We start from the raw sequence: 15336 nt of genomic DNA on the forward strand, positions 1-15336 counted from the left end.
GCTTATTGGTATTTGCTTTTGCATAGGTAGTCACACCACTTGACTCTTCCATCTAGAATACACACTTGGTTACAATCAGACTTGCTATTATTGTTTACTTTTTGCCAGAGTTTCTACGAATGATTATCTGTTGACTCTAATGATCCATCTATTTTGGGCAATGGCGGCTACGAACAAACAGCATGAAGTAGCCAAGGACGGCGCTAAACACTCAATTTATTTGGTCAACTATTGGCCAGAGGGTCTATAACTGTTGGTGACAACATCTACCAACTGCAGTAGAGAGCAATTATAAAACATTCCATAAGACTACCTCGCCTGTAACTTTACTCTCAAGGTGTTGCAGCAGTGAAATAGACACAAGATAAGGTATTGCTGAAATAAATGTACCTGTTTTGCAATCTCAACGCCGCCTGAGGACTGAGGGTTTAGCATTGAGATCATCCAACTTGAGCCAATAGTTATGAGGTAGCAACAAGTAACAAGGCAGACAAGCTGATAACCAACAGCCAAGACTATGATAATCCCTGCATCCCATCATGGATCTTTGCCCAACTTGCCAGACTGGAATACTTCAGATGAGACTAGAGAATAATATCCTGTCATTTCGTTTCTAAAAAGAAAAGAAGTTTCTCACCTGTGCATATACAAAGTGACAGGACTCGTGACAAAAAAAGGGAAAACAAAATAGACATAAAATCGTCTTGTTCTCTCAGCCAAGACAATCCTGAAACTGTCATCTCTCAAGTTTTTGGTTGTGCTATTTTTCGTCATCACCGACAGGGGGTTAGTCCACTCTAGAGGCTTAATTAGGTCCCGTCGCTCACGCCATTCCCTCTTCATCTCTCATCCATTCTCCTTCAATTCATTTCTCTCAATGTCCACGCGGCCACGGACTTCATTCCTTTAATCATGTCGCTGGCTTCAGCGCTCATATTCAGAGTCAGCCAACTCATAAGAGACCCTCCTCGTGCTCTTGTCCGACTGGGAATTTTTGCTGCCTTTTCCATCTTACTTATCCTGGTCACTTGGAAAAGCTCCAGTTTCTCTAATGGCTGGTCGGCGGCGCCTGTCATTGAGACTGAATTGGGGAATATTACTCAACAGGCAAAGACTTACAATGAGAGTCCGGTAAAGGCGCCTTATAAAACCACTTTCTGGGAAGTTGGGCAGAGATCGAGGGAGTTGAGCAAATGGTTGTCAAGGTCGGAGCAAATTGGAACGACCTCACGATCTGGGCGTGAGCTACGAAATGTCGTAGAGTCAGCCGCTCAAGATCTTTTTCCTTTTCTAAAACACCCACCGCGCAAACCTCGAACACAAACTCCTCTATCCGATCTGAGGAATTCTTTCGACAAGGGTTCTCGAGGAATTGTAATCCCCGTTGGAGGCGGCGAGCAGTCCGTTCGCTTTGCTGGCCACTTGATCGTCAGCCTACGAAAAGTCCTCGACTCAAAACTACCAATTCAGGTCGTGTATGCAGGAGAAGACGACCTGCCAAAAAAGGATCGCAACAGGATATCGAACCTGGATGGTGCATCTGACGTCGAGTTTCTTGACATCTTTACCGTTTTTGACGACACAACTTTGAAGCTCAAGGATGGAGGATGGGCTATCAAGGCCTTTGCGCTGCTGGGATCTCGATTCGAGGAGGCGATCCTCCTAGACGCAGATGCTGTTTTCCTCCAACAACCCGAAAAGCTATTTGAGCAGCGCGCATATACCGAAAAGGGTGCTCTACTCTTCCACGACAGACTGCTTTGGCAGCATGCCTTCAAGCAGAGACATGAGTGGTGGAAGGACCAGATCAAGGAACCAACAGCAGAAATGAACAACTCCCTCGTGTGGACCGAAGACTACGCCGAAGAATGTGATTCAGGAGTAGTCGTCCTCAACAAAGGTCGAGTAAGCAACCTCGTCGGCCTCCTCCACGTAGCGTGGCAAAACACACACGACGTCCGCGAAGAAGTCACCTACCGACTCGGCCACGGCGACAAAGAGTCATGGTGGCTCGGGTTAGAGCTCGGTGGTTCCCGGTACGAGTTCGAGAAGCATTACGGATCGATGCTAGGATGGGGCAAGGGGAAGGAGGGAAACGTGACAGAGGTGTGCAGTTTTGTGATTGCGCATACGGATCAAAAAGATAAGCTGCTGTGGTACAACGGGAGCTTGTTGAAGAACAAGAGGGTGGATCCGGATGGATATGAAGTTGCTGAGTATTGGATGATGGATGGCAAGTGGCACAAGGGTGGGACAAAGGATGATATGAGCTGTATGACTGATAGTGAGGTTATGGAGTTGTCACCGGAAGAGAAGCGTGTGTTGAAGGAGAGTATAGAGGTTGCGAAAGGGGTGGATTCGGCTTTGAAGAAGGGGGGTTAATGAGCGAATGTTTTGTACATATAGCATGGACGACCTCTGTACATTATTAATTTCTTTCATTTTTATACCAATTATTGCATCAACTGTGTCTTTATTAAATAGCCTCATTGTTGGTAGTCTTGTAGAGTACAATTACCTGGGTTCATCCCATATTGCATGGAGGTCTCAATAACAGCCACAGATAAAAGCGGCCAGTCAAGCCCATCATGATGACCGTGTACCTCGAATTATATTTAAATGCAATACTATTAACGACTTGGCAGATATAGCCGAAGTCGGTTATTTGCAGATCTACTACTACAACCTTGCATTTGCAATCCCACACAACCAGCTGCAACAAACACGTTCACACACCGTGTTCGAACTGGTGTGACAGATCTGGTTGCTGGTAATGTAACCCATCCACTTTAAGAAGCCAGCAAAGCGCATACGTGTATGCATGTCTTGATAGGGAACAGAGCAAATGCACACAATACCGTGGCATTAGTATACCTCGTAACACGCTACTCTAAGATTTAGGAAATAGGAATAAAGGACCTAAGAGTCTTGTCTAAATAGCATAAACTTATACACTAATTTTCTACTAAATGCTTCAACACTCGCACGTGAAGTGATCGACTCTGGGGTACATGCATGACGTAATCTACCGGGCTTTTCCCGCCGCAAACCGCGTCCCTGCAGGTCCCTAACCAAAAATCGATGCCTAGAGCTCTGAGCTTCAACACCAAATTCTTTGATCTTCAACACGACACATTTATGTTTTACGACGACAGCATCGCAGCGCATTTATTCACCTGACGTTTACTAGCTCCCCCGCATCTTCTGTTCTTCCGACAATCTTTCAACATCTCGTCCATCGATCATGCGATAGCATCTTCCACACCTTGACTGACTAACGAGCGTTCAAACCCCCCAATCGCCATGTCAGTCACGCCGTCTCTGCAACTCGCAGAGTATCTCGAGAAGCTGCCCGGTACGACATTTCGGAAGCTCTACCAGCAGCCCTCGACCGCTCTCGCCATCTTTCGTCGCATGCTACCACAGCTTGGTGCGTCATCATCATCATCTCCTGCGCGATCCCCTCCCCATTAACACACGCACCACAGCAAAGGTTTTTGTCATGCGCATCCTCTTCAACCCGAAACCAATCCTACTCAGCGACCTCGACGACTGGGTGAAACCGAGCCACAAGCGCCAAAAGGACCAGGCCCTGTCCGTCATGCGCGTCTTGCACATCGTGCAAATCTCCACACCCTCCAAGGAACGACCACAGGAGATGCAGCTCACGACCAACTTTAAAGTCTCCCTCCGACTCGCGCTCTCCGGTGGCGGCTCTCACAACTCGTTCGGCGTGCCATCCACACTACAAATCCCCCCCGAAATCGATATTGACTTTCTCGATCGCTACGCCCGAAAGAAGTGGGAGGACATCCTGCACTTTGTCGTTTCGAGCGTGGGATACAAAAGCGCAGGAGAATCTTCTGGACCGAATAAGAGCGTGAAAGAACTCCTCGTCGCAGGCCGTCTGGTCGACCGAAGACCCAGCGGCGCTATTGGCATCACCCAAGCCGGATTCACCTTCCTGCTGCAAGAGGCGAATGCCCAAGTATGGACCCTTTTGCTACTCTGGCTTGAAGCTATGGACGTCAACAAGATGGCTGGTCTGGAAGCTACCGACATGCTTTCCTTTCTCTTTGTCCTCGCCAGCATGGAACTTGGCCGCGCCTACGATACAAATGCGTTAACCGAGCAGCGCAAAAACATGCTCCCTTCTCTCGTCGACTTTGGTCTTATATACATCCCCAACCACAAACGATCCATGTTCTTCCCCACGCGACTCGCCACGACACTCACATCCAGCAGTAACAGTCTCCGAAGCATCAGCGACGGCGTGGCAGCCGCCACAGCAGCAGCCCTCCAACCAGGCCAATCCCGCGCGCCGGGAAGCAGCGCGACGGGATCCAGCAATGAGCAGCGCGGTAGCGTTATTATTGAAACTAACTACCGAATCTACGCTTATACGCAATCCACGTTGCAAATCGCCGTTCTGGCACTCTTCACCAAACTCCAGATGCGCTTCCCTGACATGGTAGCCGGACGCATCTCGCGACAGTCCATCCGCCAAGCCATCAACTTTGGCATCACAGCCGAGCAAATCATTTCGTACCTGTCCGCCCACGCCCACGACCAAATGCGCCGCACCGCCTCGCTCAACAACAAACCCGTTCTTCCACCCACGGTAGTCGACCAGATCCGTCTATGGCAGCTAGAAAACGAACGTATGAAGACGACAGGCGGTTTTCTGTTCAAGGACTTTGAGGATCATAAGGAGTACATGGCTGTGGCAGGTTTTGCGGAGGAAGTGGGCGTTTTGGTGTGGCGCAATGATGTTAAGGGCATGTTCTTTGCCAGCAAGCATGAGCAGATTAGGGATTATCTGCGTATCCGTAAGAAGGCTGAGTAATCTGCGTATGAGAAAGTAGACCGAGCGAGGGGGTATTTGCAAAAAAGACTGGATGAGGAGGGATTATACGTTTTGGCAGACTGAGTGAAGGAAAAAGGTATAGAAATGGTGGGCAAGGAGGATTACAGCTACAGCATTGGAGTTTAAGGCGTTGATCCACAGCAGAACTTAACAGTTTCTCTATGAACACATAAACATGGACATGCTTTATGTCGAGCATTGAAAATACACAAAACGCGTATATCATCTATCCATGCAAGGTCCCCCACTAGATTGTCTCACATCTCGTCACGTCACACAGCATACTACCATCCTGGTCAAAAAAAAGAGTCTAGTGTATTAACTGCAACCATCTATCTGCTCGACTGCAATGCAACTTTACCACGATACAAAACAAAAATGCTGATGAACCCAAATGCAATGCCATGCACGTAAGCGTGTTTTTCCCACATCCATGCCACCCAACCCAATATCACAAACAAAGCGCTAATAACAAAGAGCGAAGTATCCCGTAAACCCCAAGTGTGTCGACTGACATGATTCCCCTTTGAACCTCCGTACACCTTTTTACCATAATAGACCGATAAAAAAAAAAACCCCATATAACAAAGAATACAAATAGTGCCCCTCCTTGTTTTCTCTTGAACAAAGACTTCTAGTTGAAGGAGAGTCGTTTCCCGCGTTGCTTAGAAGCCAGGCTAGGTCTCTTCTTCGATACTGGAAGACCGGATGGCCCATTCATAGCTGGCAGGCTGTGTCGTGTATTTCCGCTTGTTCCTTTACCTCCGCTAAAGATCCTTCCCATCAGGCTCCTGTGCTCCATGCTGCCACCTTGAGGAAGCAAGTTCGGCTTGTTCATGCGACGGGCATATGTCTGCTGCCAGGCGAGTAAGGATCGACGTGCTTCAATTGTGATACAAAGGTTTTCGAGATGATGAAAGACCCGCAAGCATCGAGCATCTTTAGTGCTGGTTTTGTTGCGTGGCTTCGTGACGGTCAGGCTTGTGAGAGCCGATGTCGTTGTAGAGTGTGAAAGATGTGTTGGACGAGAATTGACAGCAGCACGGTCGGTTTTCATCGCAAAAGCGTAGAAGCTGTTGTTGGATAATGAACCTTGTGACACTGCATCTTCAGTGCTAAACTCCTCAGTGAGGAAGCGGTCGTGGAGAGAAACGAAGCGACCTGACCAATATGCCGAAGGTTGCGACGAGGTGATTTGGTCGGGTTTCGGCAGCAACTCTGTCACTAGAGTGCTTGTGCTACTAGTTCGAGATGCAGAAGTCGAGGCATATCCTGGTAAGCAAAGTCTGGATGAGCTGGATGTGAGTAGACTGCTGGTTGAAGATGAAGACGCCTTGCGAGACTGATCAGCAAGAGGTCGAGGGCTAGACGGTTTCGAATTCATGGATGTTCGAGAGATTGAACTCTTGATTTCGCTCAAAACAGTCAACGTCCGAGACTTGGGAAGACGGCTCTTATTCATAGTCGAGGAAGCTGTCTCTGCGGGAGCTACTTCTTTGTGGTCCGGGGGAGGGACGTTCTCGTCTTGGAAGATATTGTCGACAGTTAGATAGACACCGTAGCTGGAACTGTTGGCTAGTGTCTTTCTTGAAAAGTTTGTAAAAGATGCTGTAGTCGGTAGAGGCTTGACAGGAGCCGCAGACAAGAGCAATTGATGAGAGCTTGTCGCAGTGAGGCCAGATTTAGCAACGGTAGGGGGGCTAGCAAGTGATCCATGAGTCGAGAAGCTGGCAGAGATGCGCCGAGTAGTCTTTATAGCCTGGGCATTCTCTTTGTCGGACGATGAGTCGTCTGAACAACAGTCCTTGATAGTGGGAACAATGATTAGTGTGTCGCTTCGTACAAAATCGGCGCCTCGGGAGTTCTTGACGGGTCCAATGGGTGCTGATACGACTGGACGCTTTCTCTTAGATCGTGTGAGGAAGTTGCTTGTGGTTGGAAGTCGTAGTTTAGAAGATGGGAGGCGTTTTCCCTCAAGTCCAGCACGAAAAGAGTCCATAGCTGCGATGTTTATGTTGAATTGTGATTCAAAAGAGGTGATAATGGAAGCGAAGTTGTTGTTGTTTGAGCAGCCAACAAATAAATAAACAACAGCCCAGTCAGCAGGCAGGCAGTGACGGGCGTACAGAAATTAAAATGATTGCTCAGGTGTAAAGGAACAAAAACTCCAGCGTCTCTCCTTCCGCAGTCCTATGCAGGAGGGGGGCTATTTTGGAAGTGTCAGGCAGCTGTCAAACCTCCCAACTCCCATAACCAAAACAAAGCACTCGACTAAAGAATTTCATAGAAAAATAACAAACTCCATCCCGCGTCTTCGTTACTGTCACAACCAATCTTTATTTTCCTTTGTTTACATTGTATCACAGCATACAACAAGTACACTGAATCACATCTGCTTCCTCTACAACAGCTACATCATCGATCAACGACGCTTTAAGTGCCGCCGCAGATTCAATCAACAACGTTACGCATATGAGATATAGAGTCTCTTGTCTGTCTGTCTTAGTAGTCTGGTGCTCTTCTAGGTAAGTAGGTAGTATCCAGTGTCGTCACTCCTCAACAGCGCCATTTACAAATGTCCATTGCTCTCACCATTGACTCCATTGATAATTCCATTACAAGATTCATCATTCCATCCATTAATAGAAAACTCAAACTTCAAGTCTCCCTCTCCTTTCGGCACCGCGTTGCCATTGCCGTCCCAAAGCGCCCTTTCGACCATGGTGACTTTACCCTCCCAATCGACCAACACCACCGTCTGACGCTGCGTACCGTACATGCCCGTCTCGAAGCCCATGATGGGTGTTGTGCTTGGATCCGGTCGTCCTTCCGACATGAGTTCTTCGGCTGCTTTTTGGTCGTCTGTCGCCCACACGCCGGGTCCCTTCGCCATGGCGGCTTCCATCGCTTTTCGATGCTTTTCGTCGCCGATCAACGGGATAAATACGCTTTTCTTGAGCTCGTTGATATACTCGACCAGACTGGCGTCTTCGTTCCTCGGTAGTGTGTCGTGGGTGAGGACATCTAACAGGTTGGAAATCAGATCCTCCTGGGTCGACTTGTCAGATACAGAACTGTCAATGGCTTCGCGGAAAAGTTTCTTTCCAATTGAGATCTTGGCCCATTCTTCTTCCTTGCCCGTTGCATCAAACGCCGTGTTACTCAACCCCCACATCTCGTCTCGCTCTTTAGCAATAATGGGCACATCATTGACGTTGCCGGCTCTGTTGCTAACAATAGCAATTCCGGAAGTATTTTTTCTCAGCTTGCCGCAAACCATGGAGAATCCTCCGACGCCTTTAACTCCGTCGTTCTCCACCAATTTGTGAACGCTATCTTTGAGGCTCTCCTCAGGTGGCGTTCCCAGCCAGGCGGTGACCATACCACCGCGGCTTTTGGCAGCATGAATAGGGTGGCTCTGATCCTTGATGTCGGTTTCTCGGTAGTTTGTGAGCACGGCTAGATGGCCGTCTTTGCTGAGTCCCATCCATGTTCCTTTCTCTGCTCGTTGGAGATCCCTGGATGACAAGACTGGTCTACCGGATGTGCTGTGAGTCCACCAGTGGGGTCGGGATGTAGGTCTGAGGATGAACTCGTCCCGATTATCGATGGCGATGAGCGCATAATCGGGATGGGCGGTGGTTAAAAGTACGATGCACATTTTGGTAAAGTATGTATAATTTGTATATGATGATTTGATGATGTTGAAACAGTTGACGCGGCCCGGCGGGTGATGAGTTAGTGCTGCGGGTGCTGTAATGTGGGTGCTGTGCGCTGTAGCCGTTGATGGTGGGGGGCTGCAGTGCCTTTTATGTAACAACCTCCCCTGTAAATACCGAATGAATAAATACGTGTTGATCAGTTAGTCGGCCTCGGCAGCGCAATAGAGAAGAAGTCTAGATGCCGAATGATCTGATCAGATCTCATTGTCCCGGCTTAAAGGCTACGGGTGGCTCCGGGGATAAAGACGGCTGAGGCGTGCAGGGGTCCAATATGGGATGACATGGTGGTGAGATCTTTGTGTGTCACGTTCACGTGCACTTATAGATTGACCCAGATTGATATGACCTGGTCAATGTCCCCCCCATTCAGATCATACCACAGCTACTCTACACACTCATCAACTACGTACTCTTCTCAACGTTTACCTTTACTCTCCTCTACAACAACCAAATTTCAGTTTATTTAATTCCCTTACTTTGCAGAGACTTCTTAGGCAGAAGTCCAGCCTTCTTGGAGCCTGGCATTGTTGGGAGAGTAAACCTCTCGAAATGGCCGCAAAACGAACTCTCCTCCTCTGTAGATGGTTATTGAGCCAAACAGCGTGCGTTGATTGATCTTATCTAAAAGATCAGACCCACTTTGTTCTCGTGACAAGTCATCCAGAAGAGCTTCTTTTTTAACGTTTTTCAAGGTGAAAGATGAGTCAAGCGGGTCAAATTGTACCTAGTCAGGGGAAACACACTTGGTACTAAGGATGAAGAACACAACTACAGCCATGATATTAATGATTAAGCAGTAGCAGCCATGCAGAGATGCCATATTATTCCAAGTCTATTCCAGTGTCTTGATATCTTTGTAGCTACAAACATAGGACATGTTACCGATGCTGCCATGCCCACGACCTGAATACTTCTAAGTCAACGACATGTATATTTACTTGTTCAGGTCCCCGTTACTTTTTTCATCCGAACATAAAGTTCTTTGCAGAGTATAAAGAATTTATCTTAAAAAGTTAATACACATCCCCTAAAGTTTAGAAAAAAAGGAATTACTATAAGTAAAGGTCGTTCTCCCCTCGAGATGAATATCCTTCTCATTTGTGTTCACAAACAATATCGTCAAGAACTGATCACTGCTACTACTACTCTTACTAGTACTACTACTGCTACTACTTCACATCATCTTCAACGTCTCTCATCTCAATATCTTGAACAACTCTTACTTCTAAGGTATTCTAACAAGATGGGGGGTCATACAAGTGGATGGACACCCATCAACATGTTGTTGGAGGCGACTGCGGCGGATAGAGCCAATGTTCTCTCTCCAACGTTGACCTCTGGTCAACAACATGGTCATGACCATGTTTCTTCTTCTCATTCTTGTCCCCGGCCTTGTCCTCGTCCAAGGCCTCCCCCTGTTAACCCTCCTCCTCCTCCTCCTCCTCCTCCTCCTCCACCACCATCACCATCATCATCACCACCACCACCATCGCCACCACCATCACCACCACCATCACCGCTGCCATCACCGCTGCCATCACCTTCTCGGGTCCTGGCCTCTTCCTCCCTTTCGAGTTCCCAAAACTCGTCCTGCGCTGCTGGGTCTATTCCCCCCAGCCCCAGCGCCAAGAAGAGGGCGGCACGTTACTGTTACGCGTGCGAAAAAGCCTTCAATTACAAGAACTTTGCGGACCACCAAAAGGTCCACAAGATTGAAGGTGACTCGGGTGCTCGGGTCAAGCCCTGCAAGCAATGCGCGGCTAAATTCCCTGATGGGTGCCGCGTTGCCAAGAAGCCCGACGAGGCGGGCACTTATGCTTGCGCTCGTTGTCTCAAGAGCCACAAGAGCTGCGAGTATACGGCGCTCAAGAGGAATATTGCCTCGTGGACTGGGCCTTGTGCAGGGTGGGCTGGGAGAAAGCATCCCAAGCTCATCGAGCACCGGAGGCCTTGGGAACTCTAGGGGGCGTTGGTGTGGTTCCTCGTGATACACTATATATGGTGTACACTTGGAAGATATAGACTTTCAAGAGTATTCCTTGTTTCAATAACGAAACATGGGAATTATGGTTACTTTTGGAAAGTAAAAAGGAATATTTATGTGTTACGATACCCCATGAAGAAATAGTGGCAACCTCAGTGGTACTTCCCTGAGAAACTATTATCTTAGATACCCAATAAAGACTGAAAAGTTATTAATAAACACTTTTCTCTACTTACTCAATATCTTCTATATACATAATCTGTGACTGGCTGACTCTACATAAGAAGTAGATTTAAATATTCATGCAAGTCATTGACTAGCAAGTCATTTCATATCTTCATACAAATACAGTTAAAAGAGATACCCATAACAATATAACCCCAGAAGCTCAACATCAATTCGTGCAAGTCATAGGATGTATGTCCAGGCATTTAGGTCACTACGAGTGGCTCACTACTAATTTATTCCATTTTCTCTTTCAAATAAAATTAAATAAAGAAAAGGAGATGCTTATGACACTATTCCCCAGAATCTCAACATCAACTCGTGCAAGCCATGGCATATATATATGTATTGACATTTCAGTCCAAAGTGAAAAGTACAATTGAGAATATGCAAAACCACTCCTCATATATTCTTACTTGTACAATATCCAACCCCTTTAACAACTCAACTCAACTCCCTCCTTCACTCATACAAACAAGGTAACCTAGTCATCTCCTAAGAGGCGACTTCGGGTCAGCTGAAGACCTACGACGAGTACCCGGCTTCTTCTTCGCATCCCCGTTCCCATTCTCACTACTCTGGGCCTCCTCAACCGCCTCAACCACAATAGCTTGATCAGATCTAAGCACAATTCCCTCAGCGATGACTTCATCGCGACATACAAATTGAGGGAAAAGCACGGCCAAAACCACCACCGGCTTGGGACTTCCCTTGCCAGCCTTGCGAGTACTAACATTCCCAACATCGTAATCACCATACTGTCCAGCACCTCTCGAATCCTCCTCATCAGGAAGTTCAGCAGTAATCATATCCCTCGATCGCTGCGCATCCGCCCAGAGTGTAACAGCTTGTCTAAACAGCGCAGGAACAGCATTGTAAAAGCCCGTCTGCTTATACGCCACGACTAGCGGGTGAAGCGTGCTTCGTACCTCGTTACTCGCCTTGCGAACAATGTCCTCCTGGATAGTCTCAACTTGTTCAGAGTCTGTCAGTGAGCCAAGGATTTGACAGCGATATACCGTCTCGCGACGCTCGTCGCCTTTGAAGAAGCTCAGCATGCTTGAGGCTGTGGAGCGCATGTCGTGGGCTACGTAGAAGGGGACAAAGATGTGCGAAAGAAGAGTTTCTGCAATGACGGCGTCTGCTACCGCGCAGCGCATTTTGGCGGCTGCTTTGGTTGTGCGAATTGAGAGGGGGATTTTTGGGAAGCGGGCATTGAGCTCTTGGATCTCGCTCGCTGAGTCCTAATAAACAGTTAGTTTAGATCTTATGAGGCATGGCTTCGACACTTACAACTGCGCCGTCGTGAAAGTTAAAGTACTCGTTCACAAAGTCATGAACCTTCGTTGACAAATCCTGGAGATCAGAGCGCCTAGACACGTTAGATCAACAGCCATCAACGGCTCGAGTAAGTTAACTTACAGCTTCTTGACCTCTTCGGACCCATAATCTTTGAGTATCCCCTCTCCGAGATCACTCTGCGCCTTGCTGAGCTTGGTCTTAACACTCGCAAGCTCCTCCGCACCAGTTTGCATCTGCGACCGATGCAGCTCACACTCAGCATTCATCTCTCGAATCTCAGCAGCGTGGTTCTTAGCATGCATCTCCGACGAACTCAATCTCTGCTTGAGTTTATCCGCCTCGGCAGCTTTCTTCTCTGCCGCAGCGAGCATCTCCCTTGCTTCTTGCACCTCCTTCTCCATGGCTTCTACAGCCGCCTTTTCAGACTCGTACGTTTTGTACTTTTGCTCAAACTCTGCAAAGATCATGTCCGTCTTTGCACTTGCTGCGGTTTTGTGCTCTGAGAATTCACGCACGATCTTGTCGTTGAACTCGCGCAGGCGCTTGTTCTCGCCTTGCTTGGCTTCAAGTTCTGCTGCGAGGATCTTGCGCTCCTCGGCGTCCTTTTCATAGTCTTCGATAGACCCGACATCTTTGGACACCTCCTTTGCTAGAGCAAGGAGCTGCCATAGTTTGGTATGTTTGTTGACGGGTGTCTTTTCAGGAGTAGCAGTACCATTGCCATTGATGTGGCCATGGCCATGGCCATTGACCTTGACCTTGGTATCTGCCATGATTGCTAAACAAATGTAATAAGAATGTTATGTTTCAATTTATTTAACCTCCCATCGCCAGAAATTGCCCACATTATATAAAATTCGTCGCTAAATACATGACTTGGAAAGAGAAAAAGAAAAAAGGATTGTCAACTTTTGAGGCCCCCTTCGCAGAGCCTCATCTGTCCGTTCGTATGTCTGAGGGACAACTCATCACCACCACACCACCACACCGGTCAGCTCAGAAGCAAGTCATCTCTTGTTCCCCCGCCAATTCAATCCTAGTGGTTCGGTCTACCCAATCCTCACAATAATCAGGCTGGGCCGCATGGCGAGAGCGTTACACCATCCGCGGGGTAACCCCAATGAATTTGAGCCTCTGACACCATCATGGTCTGCAGAGCTGGTGTTTTTTCGAGCGAGTTGGTGATGGTAGCCTATTGAGGGTGTCTGTCCTTTGCGCTTCTGGTGTAACGGTGAAAGCATCATTTAGATAATTGGTTGTCGCGATTCCGGAAAAGCTGGTGATGCGGTCGCCTTGCGCAGATGGAACGCCTGAGGCCATCGTCGCCCAGCATTAGCACGAGATCACCAGAGCCTGCCTAGTACTCCGACTCCTCGTCCGACGACACGCTCGACTCGGTGTCTGACGCATCGCCTTCGTCGTCAAATTCCTTCTTCTCTTCTCTCTTGACTTCTGTTCTTGTTGCGCTCTGGCCCTCGCTGAGCCCAGACTTGTCAAACAGATGAAGTTCGACAATTTGAGGCGCCTCGCCAAGGACAGGCTTTCGGATAATTTGCTTGTGAACGCTATACCAGCCTTGCTTATCCATTAGCTCGTACAGAACCTCCTCTGAGTCGTGGCGTGGCTTGGTGGCCAAAAAGACTTTTGTAGTAAACGGTTCCCCTTTGGGGAAGTAGGTTAAGTTTGCCATGTGGATGGCTGATAGGGTTTCCACCAGAGGCGGAAGCATGTCGACATTGTAGGTGCAGTCGCTGAGCATCACGAGATCCCAAGGTCCAGATCGAACCGCTGGTCCAAAGCGACCCTGCTTGCCCTCCTCCCAGTCCAGGTTTTCGTAAAGCATATGTACTGGATTCTCCTGGAATCGCAGGTGAGATTTCTCCAACCTCCTCATGTTGGCTCTGGCTCGCTGCTCGGCTTCTGGTAGATCTGTCATCAGAATGGTGCAGTCACCTTCGAGAGATCCTAGTTGAGGGTACACAGCGCCGAGCCCGAGACCCAAAATGCCCACACCACAACCCAATTCCAACACACGGATTGTGTCTTGTTGGCTAAAGATGTTTTTCATGGTCCTCATGCAGGGGTTTTGGCTGGACTCGCTATTAGGAGCAGCCTCGATTCCAGCAAGTGCACATGTCGCCATCACGCCTCCATCCCATATGTGGCGTGCTATGCTCTCACCGATCTCCTCTTCAATCTCCATAGTCCCCAGACCATCGGGCGACTCACTCAGAACAAGTCTTCGAATGGATACATCCGTCTCTGAAGGCTGAGCGGTCACTGGTACCCAAGCTGGCATGACAGCACCTTTTTCCGCAGCTTCCCGACGATACCGCATTTTCTCAGCTGACAAGGCTAGGATGCGGGGGACACTCTCAGCTGTGTGTTGAGGCTCTGATGCTCTGACACAAACGTGAACTCTCATTCCAGACTCAACAGCTCGTTCAAGAGCGATGGGGAGTTCTAATGTTGGCTTGGCGACGCGCATACCAGGTTGCCAGTGAAGGTGTCCAGGATCTGAGAGAAGCCATGTTGAGCCGCCTTCAGGTGAGGCAGCGATAGCAACGACTTGAAGGTCCAAGAACCTCTCAGGGTACAAGAATGAGTCTCCGAGATCAGTCGTTATGGTGAAGAGTAATTGGACAAAGGCGCCGTGACGCTCCTGAACGAATTTAGGCGCTCGAAGGAATCTGATATAATGCATCTTGGGGTATGGGATATGAGTATAGGTCAACAACAAAGAGGGTTTCGGTCCTTCAAGGTCCCGCTTGTTCTAGAAGACCGTTGATCTTGATGGTTTGAGTGTCAAACGGCGAGCTGCTTTGTTTTGTTTATTGACTTTGTACCTTCGGTTGACCTGATCATCCCAACCTCGCTTGGTGGGGAATTTTGAATCTGCAGGCGCTCAGCTCGCTTAGTCATCACTGATACCTTCACATGCCACCAGCAGATGTTGATGGCACGATTTATTGTTGCAGTATTATTTGCATTTGTTTGTTATGTGCAGGAATGCTTGTTTCACGTGGTTATTCCCTACCGATTTGACATGCATTTGGTAGCATTTATGCATTTATCACTGCACATGTCAGGACGGGAGCCTCAGCATGGACCGCTTAGACGAGGATCCTGTGATGGATCTACCGCTAGTTGTCCCGGAAGCAAAGACTTCGCTTAAAGAAAGGGGGAGAACATCTTGATCTTATCTTGGCCGACTGCGGTGTAGGTTGATTAGTGGC

At 48.3% G+C, this 15336-nt stretch overlaps 7 protein-coding genes across 7 annotated transcripts, besides 2 other annotated features; 3 read left to right on the forward strand and 4 right to left on the reverse strand.

The window, feature by feature from the left end:
- Positions 1 to 912: 912 nt before the first annotated feature.
- FPSE_09510 (uncharacterized protein) lies at positions 913 to 2382 on the forward strand (the record flags this gene model as incomplete). Its single annotated transcript, XM_009262627.1, has 1 exon — positions 913 to 2382. The coding sequence occupies one exon, from the start codon at positions 913 to 915 to the stop codon at positions 2380 to 2382; it is 1470 nt and encodes a 489-aa protein (XP_009260902.1).
- A 921-nt stretch (positions 2383 to 3303) lies between these two features.
- Positions 3304 to 4846, forward strand: FPSE_09509 (uncharacterized protein; the record flags this gene model as incomplete). The annotated part of the gene is made up of 2 exons (XM_009262626.1): positions 3304 to 3430; positions 3489 to 4846. The coding sequence occupies 2 exons, from the start codon at positions 3304 to 3306 to the stop codon at positions 4844 to 4846; spliced, it is 1485 nt and encodes a 494-aa protein (XP_009260901.1).
- Positions 4847 to 5501: 655 nt separating this feature from the next.
- Positions 5502 to 6866, reverse strand: FPSE_09508 (uncharacterized protein; the record flags this gene model as incomplete). The annotated part of the gene is made up of 1 exon (XM_009262625.1): positions 5502 to 6866. One exon carries the CDS (start codon positions 6864 to 6866, stop codon positions 5502 to 5504), a length of 1365 nt encoding a protein of 454 aa, XP_009260900.1.
- A 570-nt stretch (positions 6867 to 7436) lies between these two features.
- Positions 7437 to 8528, reverse strand: FPSE_09507 (uncharacterized protein; the record flags this gene model as incomplete). The annotated part of the gene is made up of 1 exon (XM_009262624.1): positions 7437 to 8528. One exon carries the CDS (start codon positions 8526 to 8528, stop codon positions 7437 to 7439), a length of 1092 nt encoding a protein of 363 aa, XP_009260899.1.
- Positions 8529 to 9721: 1193 nt separating this feature from the next.
- Positions 9722 to 9763: a microsatellite.
- Positions 9764 to 9868: 105 nt separating this feature from the next.
- FPSE_09506 (uncharacterized protein) lies at positions 9869 to 10552 on the forward strand (the record flags this gene model as incomplete). The annotated part of the gene is made up of 1 exon (XM_009262623.1): positions 9869 to 10552. One exon carries the CDS (start codon positions 9869 to 9871, stop codon positions 10550 to 10552), a length of 684 nt encoding a protein of 227 aa, XP_009260898.1.
- Positions 10022 to 10131: a microsatellite.
- Positions 10553 to 11286: 734 nt separating the features above from the next.
- On the reverse strand, positions 11287 to 12873 carry FPSE_09505 (uncharacterized protein; the record flags this gene model as incomplete). The annotated part of the gene is made up of 3 exons (XM_009262622.1): positions 11287 to 12042; positions 12092 to 12170; positions 12221 to 12873. The coding sequence occupies 3 exons, from the start codon at positions 12871 to 12873 to the stop codon at positions 11287 to 11289; spliced, it is 1488 nt and encodes a 495-aa protein (XP_009260897.1).
- Positions 12874 to 13457: 584 nt separating this feature from the next.
- On the reverse strand, positions 13458 to 14804 carry FPSE_09504 (uncharacterized protein; the record flags this gene model as incomplete). Its single annotated transcript, XM_009262621.1, has 1 exon — positions 13458 to 14804. One exon carries the CDS (start codon positions 14802 to 14804, stop codon positions 13458 to 13460), a length of 1347 nt encoding a protein of 448 aa, XP_009260896.1.
- Positions 14805 to 15336: the final 532 nt, after the last annotated feature.

Source organism: Fusarium pseudograminearum, chromosome 2 (genome assembly GCF_000303195.2).
Source record: "Fusarium pseudograminearum CS3096 chromosome 2, whole genome shotgun sequence".
Lineage (NCBI taxonomy): Eukaryota > Fungi > Ascomycota > Sordariomycetes > Hypocreales > Nectriaceae > Fusarium > Fusarium pseudograminearum.